This window comes from Etheostoma cragini, chromosome 3 (genome assembly GCF_013103735.1).
Source record: "Etheostoma cragini isolate CJK2018 chromosome 3, CSU_Ecrag_1.0, whole genome shotgun sequence".
Classification (NCBI taxonomy): Eukaryota; Metazoa; Chordata; class Actinopteri; order Perciformes; family Percidae; genus Etheostoma; species Etheostoma cragini.
Genome location: NC_048409.1, coordinates 27,739,931 through 27,756,427, shown reverse-complemented (window position 1 = coordinate 27,756,427; position 16,497 = coordinate 27,739,931). Strand labels below are relative to the sequence as shown.

Genomic DNA, 16,497 nt, shown 5'->3' with positions numbered 1-16,497 from the left:
TGGAAAAAGGCTGCAATGAAACAAAGAGTGAAAAATTTAAAGGGGTCTGAATACTTTCCGTACCCACTGTATATGTTGCTTTCAGGTTTGAGTAAAAAGCCGTTGGCAGAACAGCCAAGTGAGAGGAACTTCTTCCTGCGGATGAAGAGCACTCTAACCAGCAGGGGGCGCACCGTCAACATCAAGTCTGCTACCTGGAAGGTGCAGTGTTGCCAAAGATGTTTAAACTTATCTCTTAATCAATCTGAAAAAGCCATTTCTGAGTACTTTTTTGCTTCTGTCACATTGTTGTTTACTGTGGGCTTATTTTTCACTTTATATGTGAGTCATACATCTCAAATTAACAAACACAACCATTGCCAGAAGCAGGAATAGCTCCTAAATGTCTATTCCGCTGTATAATAATTTATAAAGGCATAAAACATAAATGTAAGAAAAGAAAGAAGAAAACGGTTGAATCAGGTAATACATTTCTATACTTATGTATATACAACACAGAAAGAAATGCTAATTGTTGCTGCACATCATTAACATTAAGATTTATTTAAATTTTTTACAAACTTCACACTAGGCAGTCTGTTGAGATTTTTATTTAATTGGGATCTAAAACTCCAACCGCCCCTCAAAGGACAAATTTGCCGCAAAATGAACCTGTCGGTTAATAACACGTGTACTGGGACTTGTTTTCATGCTAATCGAATGTGACCAGTTTTAGCGCAAACCGCTAATAACCTTACAACGCTAGTTGTCTGGGCACAGGTAAAATAAAAAGATATTATATATCTATACCACTAACGAGACTTAAAATAGCACCACCCTTCCACGGTAGCATAATAAGGGCCCCTACATGTAAACCAGAAGCATTGACAACTTTGTAAGTGTACACACAGTTTATTAAAAAGATAGTTTAAGACCGTACCTTTCACGTGTACAGGCGGGCGCCATCTTGGGAAAACAGTCCGACCAGCCGAACGACTAATGCCGTGTAACGTGAGCTTCCCTTGTAGTTAGTCACCCACTGATAAACAGATATAATTCATGCATTTCCAGCGTGATTCCTATGGACCTATTGGGAAACTATGAACCATGGGAGGTTTCAAGTGCCAGGTCAGCTCACGTTGCACGGCGTTTGTTTTCCCACATGTAGGGACCCTCATTATACTACCGTGGAAGTGTGGTGCTACTTTGAGCCTTGTTAGTTGTATAGAAATAGCGATTTCTTTTTATTTTACCTGTACTCCAACAACTAGCGATATAAGCTAATTAGTGGTTTGCGATAAACTTGTCACATTCGATTAGCTTGAAATAAATCCCAGAGATTGGCTGACTCGGTAAATATGTGTTATTAACCCTTAGGTCCATTTTTGTGCTGGATTTGTCCTTTAATTTAAATGAATCTTCCCTGTGTGTCTGCAGGTTTTCCACTGCACCGGTCACATGCGTCAGGTTGCTGGTGACTCCATGTCGCCCTCTGCAGGCGGAGTGATGACCCTGCTGTGTGAACCCATCCCTCACCCGTCCAGTGTGGAGTTCCCTCTGGACACGTGCACCTTCCTCACCCGCCACAGCATGGACCTGCGCTTCACACACTGCGAGGGCAGGTAGGTGGACTGCTGAGTCCTGGAACTGACCTTTGACCTGTCTGTGGATGAGAGGCAAGAGAAAAGAGAGCTTCTCCTCCAGAATGTAGTCAGGTTGACCGTCCTCTTCATCACAAAAGGAAGGGAAATCTTTGTGTTTTGTACTAATCATTCCTTTGTTTTTCCTCCTTCTTGTTTCCAGGGTGGCAGAGTTAGTGGGATACCAACCTGAAGATTTGATTGGCCGCTCAGCCTACGAGTTTTATCACGCACTCGACTCCAATCACATCAACAAGAGCCTGCACACATGTGAGTCGCTCTCTTTCTCTCTGTCTGTCTGTCTGTCTGTCTCTCTGTCTGTCTGTCTTCAACAATTTTACCTGAATATACTTATCCAGACAACTACCTAAAAACAGTATTTACAATGTATATTAACATGTAGAACTACTTCTGTAGCACAACATTTAATATATACAGAGTAGTTAAACCTTTTCTTGAAAATATTAACCTTTTTGGGCTTTATGGCCTGAATGGCCTTTATTGATAGGACAGTTTAAGTAAGAAAGGGGGTAGAGAGTTGTAGCAAAGGGAGACTTCTGCAAACAAACTAGACAGCGAATGCGTCAGCACTTACAGGAGCAGGATTTTGTCAAAGTTACAATCTTCAGATCCTTCCTCTGTGTACCTTGTGACCCCCGCGTCTCTTTCCTGTTTGTGTCGCTGTCTGATACAGTGCTGTCCAAAGGTCAGGTGAGCACCAGACAATACCGTTTCCTAGCCAACAACGGCGGCTTTGTCTGGGCCGAGACTCAGGCGACCGTCCTCTACAGCAGCAAGATCTCGCAGCCTGAGGCAATCGTCTGCCTCAACTTCATACTCAGGTACTTTTAAAAAGCACTGAGCTTATGTCATATAAGTATGTGTTGTAACAGAAGACGAGGGAACATAATGGATGCAGAAAACTAAAAACTCAGTCTCCTGCATCGTCTTCTTCTTCTTCTTCTTCTTCTTCTGCAGTGCCGTGGAGCAGCCGGACGTAGTTTTTTCTGTGGAGCAGATCCGTTGTGGCCGGCTGCCTGAAGCTGAACCCAGCTCACCTGTGCTTGTCCAGGAGAATTGTGGGACACTTGACTTCAGTGACTCTGACAGTGAGCATCTCCGCAGCTCCGCAGAGCTCTTCAACAAACTGAAGGAGAAGCCAGAGGAGCTTCTCCTGTTGGCTCCTGCTGCCGGAGATGCCATTATCCCCCTGACAGGAGGTGAGACAAACCAAAGTCTTTCTATTTACTTTAAGCACCAGGGATGAAGGTTTCTCAAAAATCATGTTTTACTTTCTTCTGCTGTTAAGAAAAAACAAGACTAATAGTCTGCAGTTATGCTAAGGGTGCACGTAGTTGGAGTGTATCTATGCTCCTATGTTCTCCAGCTCAGTATCCTCTTACTATGACACATTAAGGAGACCTTTCAAAGGGGTTTTATGTTCTCAACAATGTGTTTTCCCCCGGTCAAATGTTGAATGTATATGTCCCTGGGTCACTTTGTTGAAATCACTCACCTGCAGTTTACGGCCTACTGATGACGTTGATATCTCCGCAGTGGCAACCCGCGTTTAAAATATCCATATCCCTTCATTTTTCTGCAGTTTGACATACCAATCTCTTACAATGTTAGTTTTTATCATATGGAAGACCCCATGCTTCAGGCTAAATGCTATTAACATTCTGATGTTAAGGTTTTTTTGTACATCACCTTTGTGTTAGCCTGCTAACATTTGCTAAATAGAATATGCATTTCATGCAGAAAATGCCTGTGAATGCTGAAAAGCTAAATAGCTAAAGCTAAACTGGATTGCTGGCACAGTTGCATAAGGAGGAGGTGAAGTAGTGAGAGCAGTTGGAAAAGTGTCAATGTTTTCAATTAGTACACATTTCATTGAAATGTTGAATAATATCAGTAATGTAAGAAAGTGGGAAATTTAAAAGTCAAAGTACGGTTTGTTGAAAAACTTGACAAAAGTCCAATATTAATATGTTGGAAAAAAATTCTTAGTCATGGTATAGGACGTCCAAAAAAGTGATTAAAAAAGTACGTAATATAGTATGTAGCAACAAATGATGAAACCGTCAGTATAGGATGTCCAGATTGTCATAGTATAACATTTAGAAAAAGGCATTACAAAGTATTAGTACATGTCAAAAGAACATATTATAATATTTAAAAAAAATCATATGATAGTTGGTATGTCGAAAAATCCTACAATAGTATGTCAAGGAAGAGCGTGCACCCGATGTACAGAGGCTCAGACCTTGCCGCACCGGCCGCTGGTTAAATTCCAACCTGGAGCCATTTGCTGCATGTCCTTCTCCACCAAATAAAGACCTAAAATGCACACAGAAATCCTAAACAAGGTCATAGTAACTTATGTTGAAAAAAGTCATAGTTTAATATGTTCGAATAGATAGTAGATATATATAGTCTAAAATAAGTCAGTACAGCATTTTGAAAAGTCTGTTGGATTGGTGCAACCCACAGGGACTCAGGGACTCTGACAGTGAGCATCTCAGCAGCTCCAGTCAGAGTGAGGACGCAGGTTTGAGTTCCCGCAGCATTGCAGAGCTTTTCAACAAACTACTATACTTAAATAAAAGTATAGTACGTAGAAAAAATGACTAAAAAGTCAGTGGTTTGTGGAAAAAAAGTGATAAAGGCAAGATATGTCAAAAAGTCAGTCATAGATAGTATAGTCTGTTGAAGTGTAGTATGTCAGAAGAAAATTAATCAAAAGTCATAGTATAGCATGTAGAAAAAAGTGATAAGGTCATAGTATGGAATGTCTGAAGAAATTGAAGTATAGCATTTCGGGGGGAAAAAAGTCATAAAAAGGGTTTTTTTTTTTTTAGATAAAAGGACAAAAAAGTCATAGTATAGTATGTTGAAAAGTCAGTCTAAATATTGTATTTTTATGAAAAAAGCCATAATGCAGTATAAAGGAAAGAAAATAGTAAAATATAGCAGAAGAATCGAATAACAACACTAAGAGTGCTGCTGAATCAGCATCCACACCAAAAAGTGAAGAGATTTTGACACAAAATATTCAGTTCAACTTAATTTACAGTTGCCTTTTTATCAAAGAGCTACAGGTACGTACAGTTTTAATTTAATTTAATTTAATTTAATTAATCAAAGTGTCTTTCCGTGATCTCTCTCTGTCAGATCTAGTTGAGCTGTCGTTCGCCAGTCCTCCCAGTCCTCCCAGTCCACACTCGGTGCCGGACCACCCTCAGGACCTGTGCACCCCCCAGCTGCGACAGCTCCTCTCCCCAATCTTCAGCCCCATCACTCCACCTTTATCATCATCATCAGCAGCTTCCTCACCTGACCCTGAGCCAGTGCTGGTAAATGCAGGCCTCAAATCCTGTTAAAATTATGAAAGTATTATTTTCTCTCTGATTAAACAGCCTGTGCTCTTTCTTTGCTTTGTTTTCTTGTCTCTCGATGTCTCTCGCCCTCCGTCAGAGCCCCTGTGAGGAGGAGAGAGAGGTGACGGACACCAGCATGGTGGAGCAGTTCTTTGCCGTTTGGCCAGAAGATAATCAGCAGAAAGGAGAAACACAGGAGGTAACCGTAGTAACATGTAGACAGTCTTCTTTTAGAAGACAATGGTTTTGTCGGTTCTCAATACGTCCAAGTTTGTCATGTTTTAAACTATTTTATCAGGAAAGAAATCAAAGAAAATAGGTGAAAATCTTGTTTTTAAAAATATATAATACAAATCTCAGGGTAAAAATCTGATTTTAATTATAAAATATAAACACATTCTGTATAGCTGTTTACAAAAGAACAGCTGCCTATTTGTATTTGGTCCAAATTGTTCTTTTAACCTTCTATTATTTAATCTATATTCGGACCTGCAGATGCCTTAATTAGGGCATACATTTGTTGGATAGTTTGTTTGATCCGTCTCTAAAATCGGAAAAAACATCAAACAAAGAGTGATAAACAGCTCCCATGTAAATCTAAAGTGCAGACTATGTAAAAACATCTAACACTCCATTAGAAAGTGTTGATCCGAATACAGCTGGTGTAAAAGATAAAAAGGTGATGCTTGGGTCTTTTAAAAGGAATTTTAAAAAGGACATCTCACAAATGTCTCAATTTTCCATGTCTCAAAAAACTAAACTAAATGATACCCATTTCTCCTCTCTGATTTCCTGTCTCCCCCCCCCCCCCCCCCCCCCCCCCCCCCCCCCCCCAGCCCATGGAGATGATGGATCTGGACATGCTGGCTCCTTATATCTCTATGGACGATGACTTCCAGCTAACCGTCTTCAGCAGTTTGCCAGAGGAAGCAGACCAACCTCCGTCCTCCTCTCTGTCTGAACCCCCAGCTGTCACACCCACAGTCCCAGTGAGCAGGAAACGGTACGATGGGCTGGTCACTCTACACACTTAATGTGCATTTTTAAGCATTAATAGGTAGAAAATAGGTAATAATGCTAATCATAGTAATGATAATGATAATCAGTCCAATATTACCAGATTCATTTTTAACGCTTGTGTAGTCCTTGAGTCAAATTGACCCATTTTCCCATATAAATGCTCTTTTTAATTACCCAAAATAACATGATTGATTCCATACAACGCTCTTTGGCAAGTACAGATCTCTACTTTCATTAATTTTAAGGGGTCTTATTCAATTTCATTGCATTTGAAAAAAATGGAAGTAGTTTTGAAATACTATTGAGTAAAAGTTGACATATTCCAGTCTGTGATCATCCATTGACATCCATTCCTTTAATTTTAGTCTAAATAATTCCTAATTTCTGCTTTTCTATAAATAAAGTTTATTGATCATAAAATCCCAAAACAACTGTAAAACTAAAGTTAATAAGTTAGTGTTACGTAGTGTTGAACACGTCAAAAAAAGTGACAAACATTGAAAAAAGCGGCAAAAGTGTTGAAAAAGGTACAAAAACGTAAGAAAAAGTTAAAAACATCAATGCTGATTTTTTATGTTGACACAAGGATTAAAAAGACTTGAGGAAAAAATGCAACTTGTTAATTGAAATAAGATGTTTACAAAGTGAAAGACGGGTGAGAAGTGGAACAGCAGAAATCGGACCAGGTTTGGCTTCTTTTTGAGCAGCCTTCATGGAGTTTTGCTTTTCAGATATTTCCCTCCAAAATAACTTAAACAAGTATAGTGAGCACGCCTTTTTTTTTTCACATACATTTAACACTCATGCTGGAATTTCTAACACATGAAATCACACGCTTACCTTCACAATCCAAATCAGCTTTAATGGAAAAGTCAGTGTGTACACATACAAGGAATTTAACTCTTCTCTAACTGTTTTGTGGTTTTCAATGTAATCACACAGAAATGGACATACGGCTAAAAATAAGAACTGAGTAACATCTCGTTGCTATGAGGCACCGTGCCGGATCTCCGGCGTGTGCAGGGAGGAAAAATAATTAGTCTCACTTTAAGCCCTGTACTATTATAAATATACAGATATTGCATGCAATGTTTCATAAATTGGGACTTCATCTCATAGAGAATGAATGTGAAATTGTAATCTAGAAAACATTGCTGGATGATTTAATGAAAAATTAAGACAACTTTACTGTCCTCTGATTTTTACTTGTAATGGGGGACAACATGTAGAGTTTGTCCTGAGGGTAGTGCCACAGCAAAGACAATGTTAGCTAGACACGAGGGTCGGACTCTGCACAGTGGCCCGTGTAGGACAAATTAGGACGCATCAGACTTAGGTTATTAAGCCGAATGCTAATATTAGCCACTTATTTACTCAAAATGTATGATGCAGGGCTCAAAATTAAGCATAAAACACAACAAATGTTTCCTTTGCCTCTTCCAGGACTCGAACCCCAGAGGAGGTGGGGCTGTCCCAGCTGATGATTCAGGACAAGAGACAGAAACCAGATCCTTCCTCAATTGAAGAGGAACTGCTCCTCAGCCACAGATTTCTGGTGAGGGGAAGGAAATGTTATTTAACAGAAGTTTACAGAGTGTGTTAGACAATGTATTCAACAAGGATTCAACATTTAATCAGAACAAATGTAACTGTCACAAAAATATAATCTGCACATTTCTGCAGCGAGAACACAGCAGTGACGTTAGTTTGCTTTGAGCTTGAATTCAGTTCGCCGTGAAATCACATGATCATCGTACAGAGGCCTTCACTGTGATTATTAATAATAAAAGGAGGAAGGAACCACGGAATAGTTAGTGAAATATCATTCACAAATGAAACTTTAATTCATAGAATGATTTCACCCACTCAACTAAAACTGCTCAGGATGTTTTACACTCCTGGACCTCCCTCTGACCGTTGTTCCTCTCCATCTTCAGGGCTCTCTGGAGGAAACCTACCAATCAGATGTGTTCCTTGACTCGGGTCCTGGAATAAAAAACCCTCTTCTCACAGACAGAGACCCTGTTTTAGGAGGCATCCAGGGACTCTGTGATACTGCAGGTGAGACCCCACCCCGAAGAGACTTAGTCTTAAATCCTTCTGATCATCTCTCCATGTGTTCGACGGTAAAACGGTTTAGTTTTGGCCCTGAGAACTCAATGCACTGCAAACTAAAAACCTGTTGCCATGCAACCAGTACCTTTTTCTAAACCAGCAGCTGTCTAAACCAGCAGCTGTCTAAACCAGCAGCTGTCTAAACCAGCAGCTGTCTAAACCAGTACCTGTCTAAACCAGTACCTGTCTAAACCAGCAGCTGTCTAAACCAGCAGCTGTCTAAACCAGCAGCTGTCTAAACCAGCAGCTGTCTAAACCAGCACCCGTCTAAACCAGCACCCGTCTAAACCTGCACCCGTCTAAACCTGCAGCTGTCTAAACCAGTACCTGTCTAAACCAGCAGCTGTCTAAACCAGCAGCGGTCTAAAACAGCAGCTGTCTAAACCAGTACCTGTCTAAACCAGCAGCTTTAACTTTCTCAAGTTAAAACTCTTAACCTGACAGACGCTTGTTAGCCAGGTAGTATAGTACATTTAGGCCATTGAATATAAAAATATAAAGGACTTTACAACATACTATTATGACTTTATATGAAATACTATTTCTTTTGTATAAATGTTCAACTTCGGCGCTGATGTAACCAGTTAAAGTATGGAAAGGGTTTTAAAATGTATTAAATCTAACTTATACTTAATTTATACTCTGTGTTAACATAAGCTATATCTGAATTCTAACATTAAGTCAGAGCCCTTGTGTTTACATTTAAGCTTTCCACTTATTTGGATCTAAATCATTAAATTAGGTGGGTATATACAGTATTTATTATATTAAACAGGTTACGTGGCAGATCCAGGAGGATGCTGCTGTATGGCCTCTGATTATTTTATTACCAGGTAGCTAGAGGGGGAGTTAGGTGACCTTTCATGTTGTTGAGGGGTTTTAAATTTTTATTTATTTGATTTCCTAATCCAGATTGCATGTTAAAATCAGGTGTAAATGAGATCTTAAAGGGATATTCCCCCCACGTCTCAAACTCCCTGTGGATGTTAGCACTCTACTAAAGTCTCTCTCTCTCTCTCTCTCTCTCTCTCTCTCTCTCTCTCTCTCTCTCTCTCTCTCTCTCTCTCTCTCTCTCTCTCTCTCTCTCTCTCTCTCTCGCTCGCTCGCTCAGCTCTGATGAGGGACATCTTCACACCTCGTCAACCGGACCTGTCTCCGCCTCTCTCCCCCATGACTTGACCCGGCGCCCTCCCAATCAGAGGGTCGAGGCCAGAAAGTCAACGCCGGACATGATTATAGACTCAAGCTGCGAACCGTGCTCTGAAGTCAGACGTCGCCTTGTTGCTTGCAGCTGAAACGAGAGGTGATAGCATGTGATAAAGCAGGTGGGGGGTGCCGACAGCGCTGCAGTTTGCGTTCTTTAACCTGCCGAGTTGTTGCTTGTGGTCCTTCGACACTACACGTCCTCACACACTTTAATATGAGAAACCAGCAGGTGGTGCTACAACGTTTTCTTTTTAAATCTCACACAGTGAGCCAAATCTTTCAAAATGTATTTCTGTTTGCAACTTTCAACTATTATCACATTTAACCTGTTGCAGTGAGTCTGGTCCTAATGCTCAGTTTTAACTTTGAGCCAAGGTCATTCAAATATGAACAGTTTAATTCTTTTCTTTTCAATCTCACTGCAGTTTTGTGAAATTAGACTACGAACCAGTATAGTGACCGCCCACTCTTTGAACAGCTCTGAAAGGGATTTTTTCCCCATTCAGGATCTCCATCTTCATGAGTTTAAAGGTACCAAACCACGCAGCTACGAGATCAATCATGACCACACTTTGTTTTTAATTCAGTGTGGAAAAAAACCACATTTTGAAAACACAACGTGCAACAAGCCTCACAAACACTTCAGTGGTAGTAGCTCGCTAGCAGTAAATAGGTGCCAGACACATTTCCATGGTAACAAGGAAGTAGTAAATCCGATCATATGTCGCAGTTACGCTTTAGGATCGGGGGTCTAGTGCAGTACAAACGTGTTTTTCTTAAAACAAGGTTCATTTCACACAGACTTCTAGCTTCCACAGGAGCAGAAACCTTCGTTTTACAATCTCCCAGCTCGTGGTGGGTCTGCTCCGGATGGTTTGGACCTCACGGTTAATTATCAAAATCCTTCTGGAGAAAATGAGGGGGGGGGGGGGGGGTTCACTTTCAAAACAATAACGAGCTCTATCCAGTCCAATAGGAACTACTCACCTGGTGCAGAGTAGGGCAGTATTACAGGTCTATGTCAGGTTGGGTTGTGTTAAACCAGATTAGGTTTAGGTTATTTTTAGGATTGTTTGTTTATAGGGAATAAATCATGGGTTATGTTTAAATGAGTATGTTAACGCAGAAAATGATGTGAAGGGGCGTGGTGTTGTTTAAATACAAATATAAAACCTCCATTGTTAAAAACAAACCATTCATAATAACATCACGATTGACCTAGCTTGCAGTTTGAGGAGGCGGATGTTTCGCTGCAGCGCCGCGGGTGGCGGTGCCGAGCCTCCGACTTCTTATACAAAGTTCAAATATCAGTGGCAGCGTTTATTTCAGTGGCATATTTTTTACATATTTTTATACACTCAGAACTGTTACTGTTACTGTTATCGTGTTCACGTTACTCTTGCTGCTTGTTTCGATGTCGCCGCGGTGCCAGGTGGGCGGAGCTTAGCTAATCCAACGCTCCCTACGCGCTAACATTAGCCAATCAATCACAGGGAAGTCTAGGAAACTAACAGATCTCAGACATCACTATGACCGTGAAGTGTTTCCACTGTGGTAATCACGCTCAGTCCCAAATCAAAGGGACTCAAACAAGCCATAAATAAAATGCAGTTTTATCATCATTTTAAATATATTCTGTAAATCGTAGTAACTCGCAGTGCAAACAATAGGTATCTGCTTGAATAAGCTCATTAGAAATGTAATTAAAACTCTAGTTATTCATGTTTTATCCAATGATTTAGATTTTATGACGTAATTGAATTGTAGCTCAGCATACACGAGATAACAAGAGTAAACTTGTATTTTTTCAGTATTGGTGTTTGACTAAATATTGTGATATTACTATGCTTTTAACTATACCCTAACTCAGTGTCTGTTTTTTTTTTTTTTTAGACAAGTTATGTGCCTGAAATTAGAATAAACTTTCAGTGATTGTTACTGTTTTAACCTGTTTGCATTCTATAGCTAAATAAAGTTGATGAAGCAGAAGCTTCTGTGTGATCTGTGGTCTGTGGGGGGGATGTTAGAAAACCAGTCATCAGATACGAGCCGTGTGCAGAGATGGACATTCACCTGCTTCTGAAGGTGAGTCAATGTTCACCTGTCCAGGAACAGGAAGCTCTCATGGTCAGTGTGCACACGTTTACTCAAGCATCGTTCCTTCAGTAAGTATATGTATTTGAGGTACTTTTTAACTTTTTAAAATCTGCTTCTACTCTACACTTGCGAGCTTTAGGAACTACTCAACCCACCATATGATTCTCACTCTTTTTAAATGGCATGACCTGCAGACAAACTGATAAGTATTCCTTTATTCATGTAAACTGTGCAAAACGGACGTGTCTCACAAAAGCGCGGGTGTATTTTATCTTACATAACATCCCTCATCAGAATCTGAATCAGCTTTATTTGTCAGGTACGAGGACACATACGAGGATTTTTTCTTTAGAGCATCTTTACTCACACTGTCCTTACACATACAAAAACAATCAAAACAGAATATACACACACATATACACACTCCAAACAGAAACAATAGAGGCATGAGTGCAATGAAGAGTTCAATAAAAATGAATTAAATCAACATGAGTACATTGTTGTTGACACACTTTCCTGTTTAAGTGAATGAGGAAACATTGGCACAGCATCCTGTATATTTAACCAATTCACAAAGCGTTGTTACATCCCTGCTCTTTAAAGATATCTGAATAATTACACATGCAATTTCTAAAAGATAACACGTTGTTAAAAGGTTAAACAACGCGACAATACACAAGATGTTAGACGTCAATGCATCAATAACCGTATTCAAAGACCATATATTGTATCACAGAGGCCATTTCACATCACACACTTACTTTTGATAGTCTAGGTACATCTTACAAACAAGTCACTTTCACTTGTAATCGGGTAAAAGTAACGGAGTATATAACTCAACTACAAATGTAAGGTAGGCTACATGTACTTGAGTATTTCCATTTTATGCTACTTTATACTTCCAATTCATCTACTAAGTTTCTTCTAGTTAAACTTGTGTAACTCAGTCACTTCTTGTTCTCAGTGTTCAAAGCTGACTTCCTGTCGGCGACGTGATGTCAACGGCTCCGGATTACGTAACCACGCTGCTTGATAAATGAGTCACGAGCTGGTCAGAGTTCGATTTCTCAACTGGAAATACCAGAAGAGAGAAGAAGTACATTTTGTACATCAGAAAAAATGAAACAAAGGTACAGTGCGTAGTTTCCGTCTCCCCCCCCCCCATGGGGAGTTCTAGTAATGACAACACAACCATCATCACACACACACACACACACCCACACACCCCTCCTACACACGGTGGTAGTAGTGAAGGAGGACACGGAGGATGTCATTATCTTGATGTCTAGCAGTCTTCATTAGCTTTTATCAACTCTTGGCGACGGCTCGAATGTGACGGCCGTCCGTTAATATGAAAACGTTGGGCACGTAACCTTCAAATTGAGCATCATGACAATAAAACTAGATAATAAATAATTATGAAGTAGATTCTGCTTGTAGAGAGTCTACGTGCTTGTAACGCATCATTGAGAAGTCACAGAAACAAGTTTTCAGATCTTCTACTCGGGTAAAAGTAGTAATACCAGTGTGAAATACTCCTTTACAGGTAAAGGTTCTGCATCTTAAATCATGTAAAAGTATCAGCATCAAATACAGGCCTACCTAAAGTACCCAAAGTACTTTAATCCTGCAGCAGGTAACGATGGAGCTCATTTTAGTCACTTTATATACTGCGTGTAATAATCTATATTATTATATAACTCTGGTGGTTGGAATGTAAATAATTATATTTACTCAAGTACTGTACTGAAGTTTAAATATGAGGTACTTTACTTGAGTCTTTTCATGCCACTTTCTACTTCTACTCCTCTACATCTCAAAGAGAACTATTGTACTTTTTACAGTAATCTGACAGTTAGTTACTTAGGAACAGCTGATGTGATTAGCCAATCAAACAGAAGCGTTTGTTTCTAAATGTGAGGATATTTCGTCATTGAGTACTTATACTTTTCATAACTTTTCCTGATGATTCTTACATAACCGACTTTTAAAGATACGAGGTAGATCTTCAAAGGTGATCCAACTCTTTTTAAGCCTTGGGTCGCCTTCCCGTCAACAGCAGAAGAAACTACTTCTGTCGTCCCTTCTCAGCGGTTTTCTAGCTTTTTCCGGATGTTTTGGTCACTTTTTCATCCATTTTTTCAACATAGTCTTATGCTTTTCCAACTCTTGTCACTTTTTTTCGACATTTTTCTCTCCGTATTTCAACATCCCATATTTCTGATTTTAAAAACTTTGAAAACCGGTTCAATTTGACCCGAGGACAACATGAGGGTTAAAAAGCAGTTGAAGACTGTTACTCAAACAGTCTTGTAGTTAGCGTTGTATGTCTGATGTATTTCATCTTATTTTATCATGAAGCATAAGTGTAAACTTAATTTATATTAATAATCTAATTTTACAAAGTACTAGCTGATGTACTCGACCTGTCAGACAAATGTAGTGAACGTGAGGTACAAAGTATTATAAAAACAAACACACAAGTACCTCGATCTCGTGCTACAGTACTTGCATATGTGTACTTGTTACTGTCCACCACTGGTTTTGGGAACTGGTTTGTCTTCATCCCTGACTCAACACCCCCCCCCCCAATTCATCCTACTGTAACCACTGCTTACAACAAACACACTTCTCCTTTTTTATGTCCTAACAGACTTCCGCTCCAACACACTGCAGCAGGAAGTCGTTTATTTAACCCTTCATTAACACAGTTTTCCTATGAACGGTAACAGGAAGTGACCGTAACAGCAGCAGGTTGTTGGGAATAAATACAAAAACGCAAAAAGAAACAACAGGACAGCCATGATATCTTAAGGACTAAACGGTGGTGGGAAGTAACTAAGTACATTCACTCAACACAAATTTCAAGTACTTATACTTTGTACATATCCTCATGAACTATCTACTCCTTTTATTTCCCTCACTTGATGTTTCATAGAGTAAAAAATTACTCCGGGCAAATACTGACTTCACATTTGGATTTGGGTCATTCATGTTCTGGTAGCAGTTAACATAAATATTATTATATAAATATAATAGTCTTTAATTTTTTTTAATCAGTAGATTGACTCTGACTCCACAGTTCAAACCAACCGGAGACGCTATCTGTAGAGTCGATCAATGGAAAATTAAAATTTAGCAACGATTTTGAAAATACATGATTGTATAAATATTAGTATAAATAAAATGTATATTGATATAGATCTCCATCTAAATGTATCTCCAGACGTGTTGATGTTGAATGTTTGTGAGAAACTAACAGGATGAAGCGTTCCTCTGTGTTGAGAAAGTTCTTCTTCTGGTTGTCTTTTTATTTATTTTTTTACCCTTTTGTGGCTTTCCCCCAACCATTTTGTCACTTTTTCAACATTTGTTGACTTTTTCTGAGCCTTTTAAAATTTTCGTGGGTTTTTCCCCAAATTTGGAAAGCTTTGTTTTTTTTATATTTGTCACTTTGACATTTGTTCACATTTTAGTCACTTTTGATAATTATCTCTCTTTTTTACACTTTTTTGTTACATTCTTTTACCAACAGTTCTTTCTCCAAATGCTATAAAAATTGACAGAAAAAACCAAATTCAATAAAAGGCGTGAACTGATTATTTAACTCGTTGTTGGGAACCTTCCACGTTACGTTATTGGATGACGTGTTTGACAGAAACCCAAATTTCTGATATAGAAACTTTTTGGAAAACGGTCAAATTTGACCCGAAGACACCAGAAGGGTTAATCTAGATGCAATATACACATTAATGCAGCAGGAACATTAATCCAGAAACATTAACAGTATTATATAATATATAATATAACAGGGAACGTTTTACTGCACAAGGGGTACTTTTACTTTGATACTTCCAAGTACATTTTGCAGATAATACTTGCATACTTTTACATTTTCTTGGTTTAGAACGCAGGACAGATATTTGGAGAGGAATAATCTCAGTGTGGTATTAAAGTTAAGGGTCTGAATCTGTCCTTCATGTTAAAATGTCTAGAAATCTTAACCCTTGTGTTGTCTTCGGGGGAAAATTAAAAAACTTTTTTTTGGCATTATTTGTTTTTCCTGCTTTTGATGCTTAAAAAAAATCATGGTCGACAAACCTGATTGATGGTATACTACCTACTTTGAGCTTAAAAATTAAATCAAAAATTATGAATTATTTTGACTAATAGCTATATTATATATATATAATAGAAGATCAGAGAATGTTGAATGAATCACACACTGGTTTATGTCAAACTTGAGTCTGGATACGGTTTAAAAACCATTCAAAACATTTCTTTCAAATGCAATGAGAATGAATAAAAGAACTAAATAATATTTGAATATTTTACTTGTGAATAATAATGTATGTTCCACACAATGTGCATGCATGGTTACAATACAAGTTAATTTGGGGGCAATTTGGTTGTAAGAAACCCCTGTTTCTGATATAAAAGCTGTTATCTGACCACTCCATCCCGTTCATCACGTTTTTAAACTTTTAAAACTCACTCTCCCAATGATGGTGAACCGGGTTTTCAGATATTCTGTCAAGTTCTGAGAGTTTCTCGTTCTCTTTCCTTCAACACACAGAAGAAAATTATTAACTTTGTTACTCTGTGTTGTTTGGGGTTGTGTGTGTGTGTGTGTGTGTGTGTGTGTGTCTGTGGGGACTGGCCTACAGTAGGTGTGTGTGTGTGTGTGTGTGTGTGTGTGTGTGTGTGTGTGTGTGTGTGTGTGTGTGTGGCATCAGATAAGGAAAGCTGTCTCAGCAGGATCTAGAAATAAGTGAAACATTTTCTTTTTACTATCACTGCAACATGAACAGAAATATTCCAAACCAGGGTCTTATGGAGATTCTTGCCGTTTTTCAGCTGTAAAAAAAAATTAGGAATTGCTTGAGTTGAATTGGGAAAAAAAATACAAACACTAATCTAGAGTTGGGCCACAGCTCTGCGAATGCTGCTAAATCTGCAACATTAAAACAAACTATACAAATATAAGTGTGGGGAATAAAAAGGATTCTTTTACCCGGGTGTAGCTAATTCTCACTCTCTCTCTCGCACACACGCACACG

At 39.0% G+C, this 16,497-nt stretch overlaps 1 protein-coding gene and 1 long non-coding RNA gene across 3 annotated transcripts in view; both read left to right on the top strand.

The window, feature by feature from the left end:
• hif1al (hypoxia inducible factor 1 subunit alpha, like) overlaps positions 1-9,889 on the top strand; it is a 19,867-nt gene extending 9,978 nt beyond the window's left edge. The window contains exons 5-16 of one of the 2 annotated variants that reach the window (XR_004656093.1): positions 86-201; positions 1,417-1,601; positions 1,783-1,889; positions 2,314-2,461; positions 2,598-2,839; positions 4,794-4,975; positions 5,097-5,198; positions 5,836-6,002; positions 7,463-7,574; positions 7,957-8,080; positions 9,246-9,683; positions 9,716-9,726. Coding sequence is in view for 1 of the 2 variants with exons in the window: in XM_034867553.1 (XP_034723444.1) it covers positions 86-201; positions 1,417-1,601; positions 1,783-1,889; positions 2,314-2,461; positions 2,598-2,839; positions 4,794-4,975; positions 5,097-5,198; positions 5,836-6,002; positions 7,463-7,574; positions 7,957-8,080; positions 9,246-9,313 (1,553 nt within the window). In the remaining variant the exon portion in view is untranslated. Of the gene's footprint in view, positions 1-85; positions 202-1,416; positions 1,602-1,782; positions 1,890-2,313; positions 2,462-2,597; positions 2,840-4,793; positions 4,976-5,096; positions 5,199-5,835; positions 6,003-7,462; positions 7,575-7,956; positions 8,081-9,245 lie in introns of both variants that reach the window. The other variant, XM_034867553.1, reaches the window with a different exon arrangement.
• Positions 1-11,329, top strand: part of LOC117942207 — a 27,812-nt gene extending 16,483 nt beyond the window's left edge. Inside the window, exon 2 of the long non-coding RNA XR_004656094.1 lies at positions 10,640-11,329. This is a non-coding gene — a long non-coding RNA (uncharacterized LOC117942207). The remainder of the gene's footprint in view (positions 1-10,639) is intronic.
• The last annotated feature ends 5,168 nt before the right edge of the window (positions 11,330-16,497 follow it).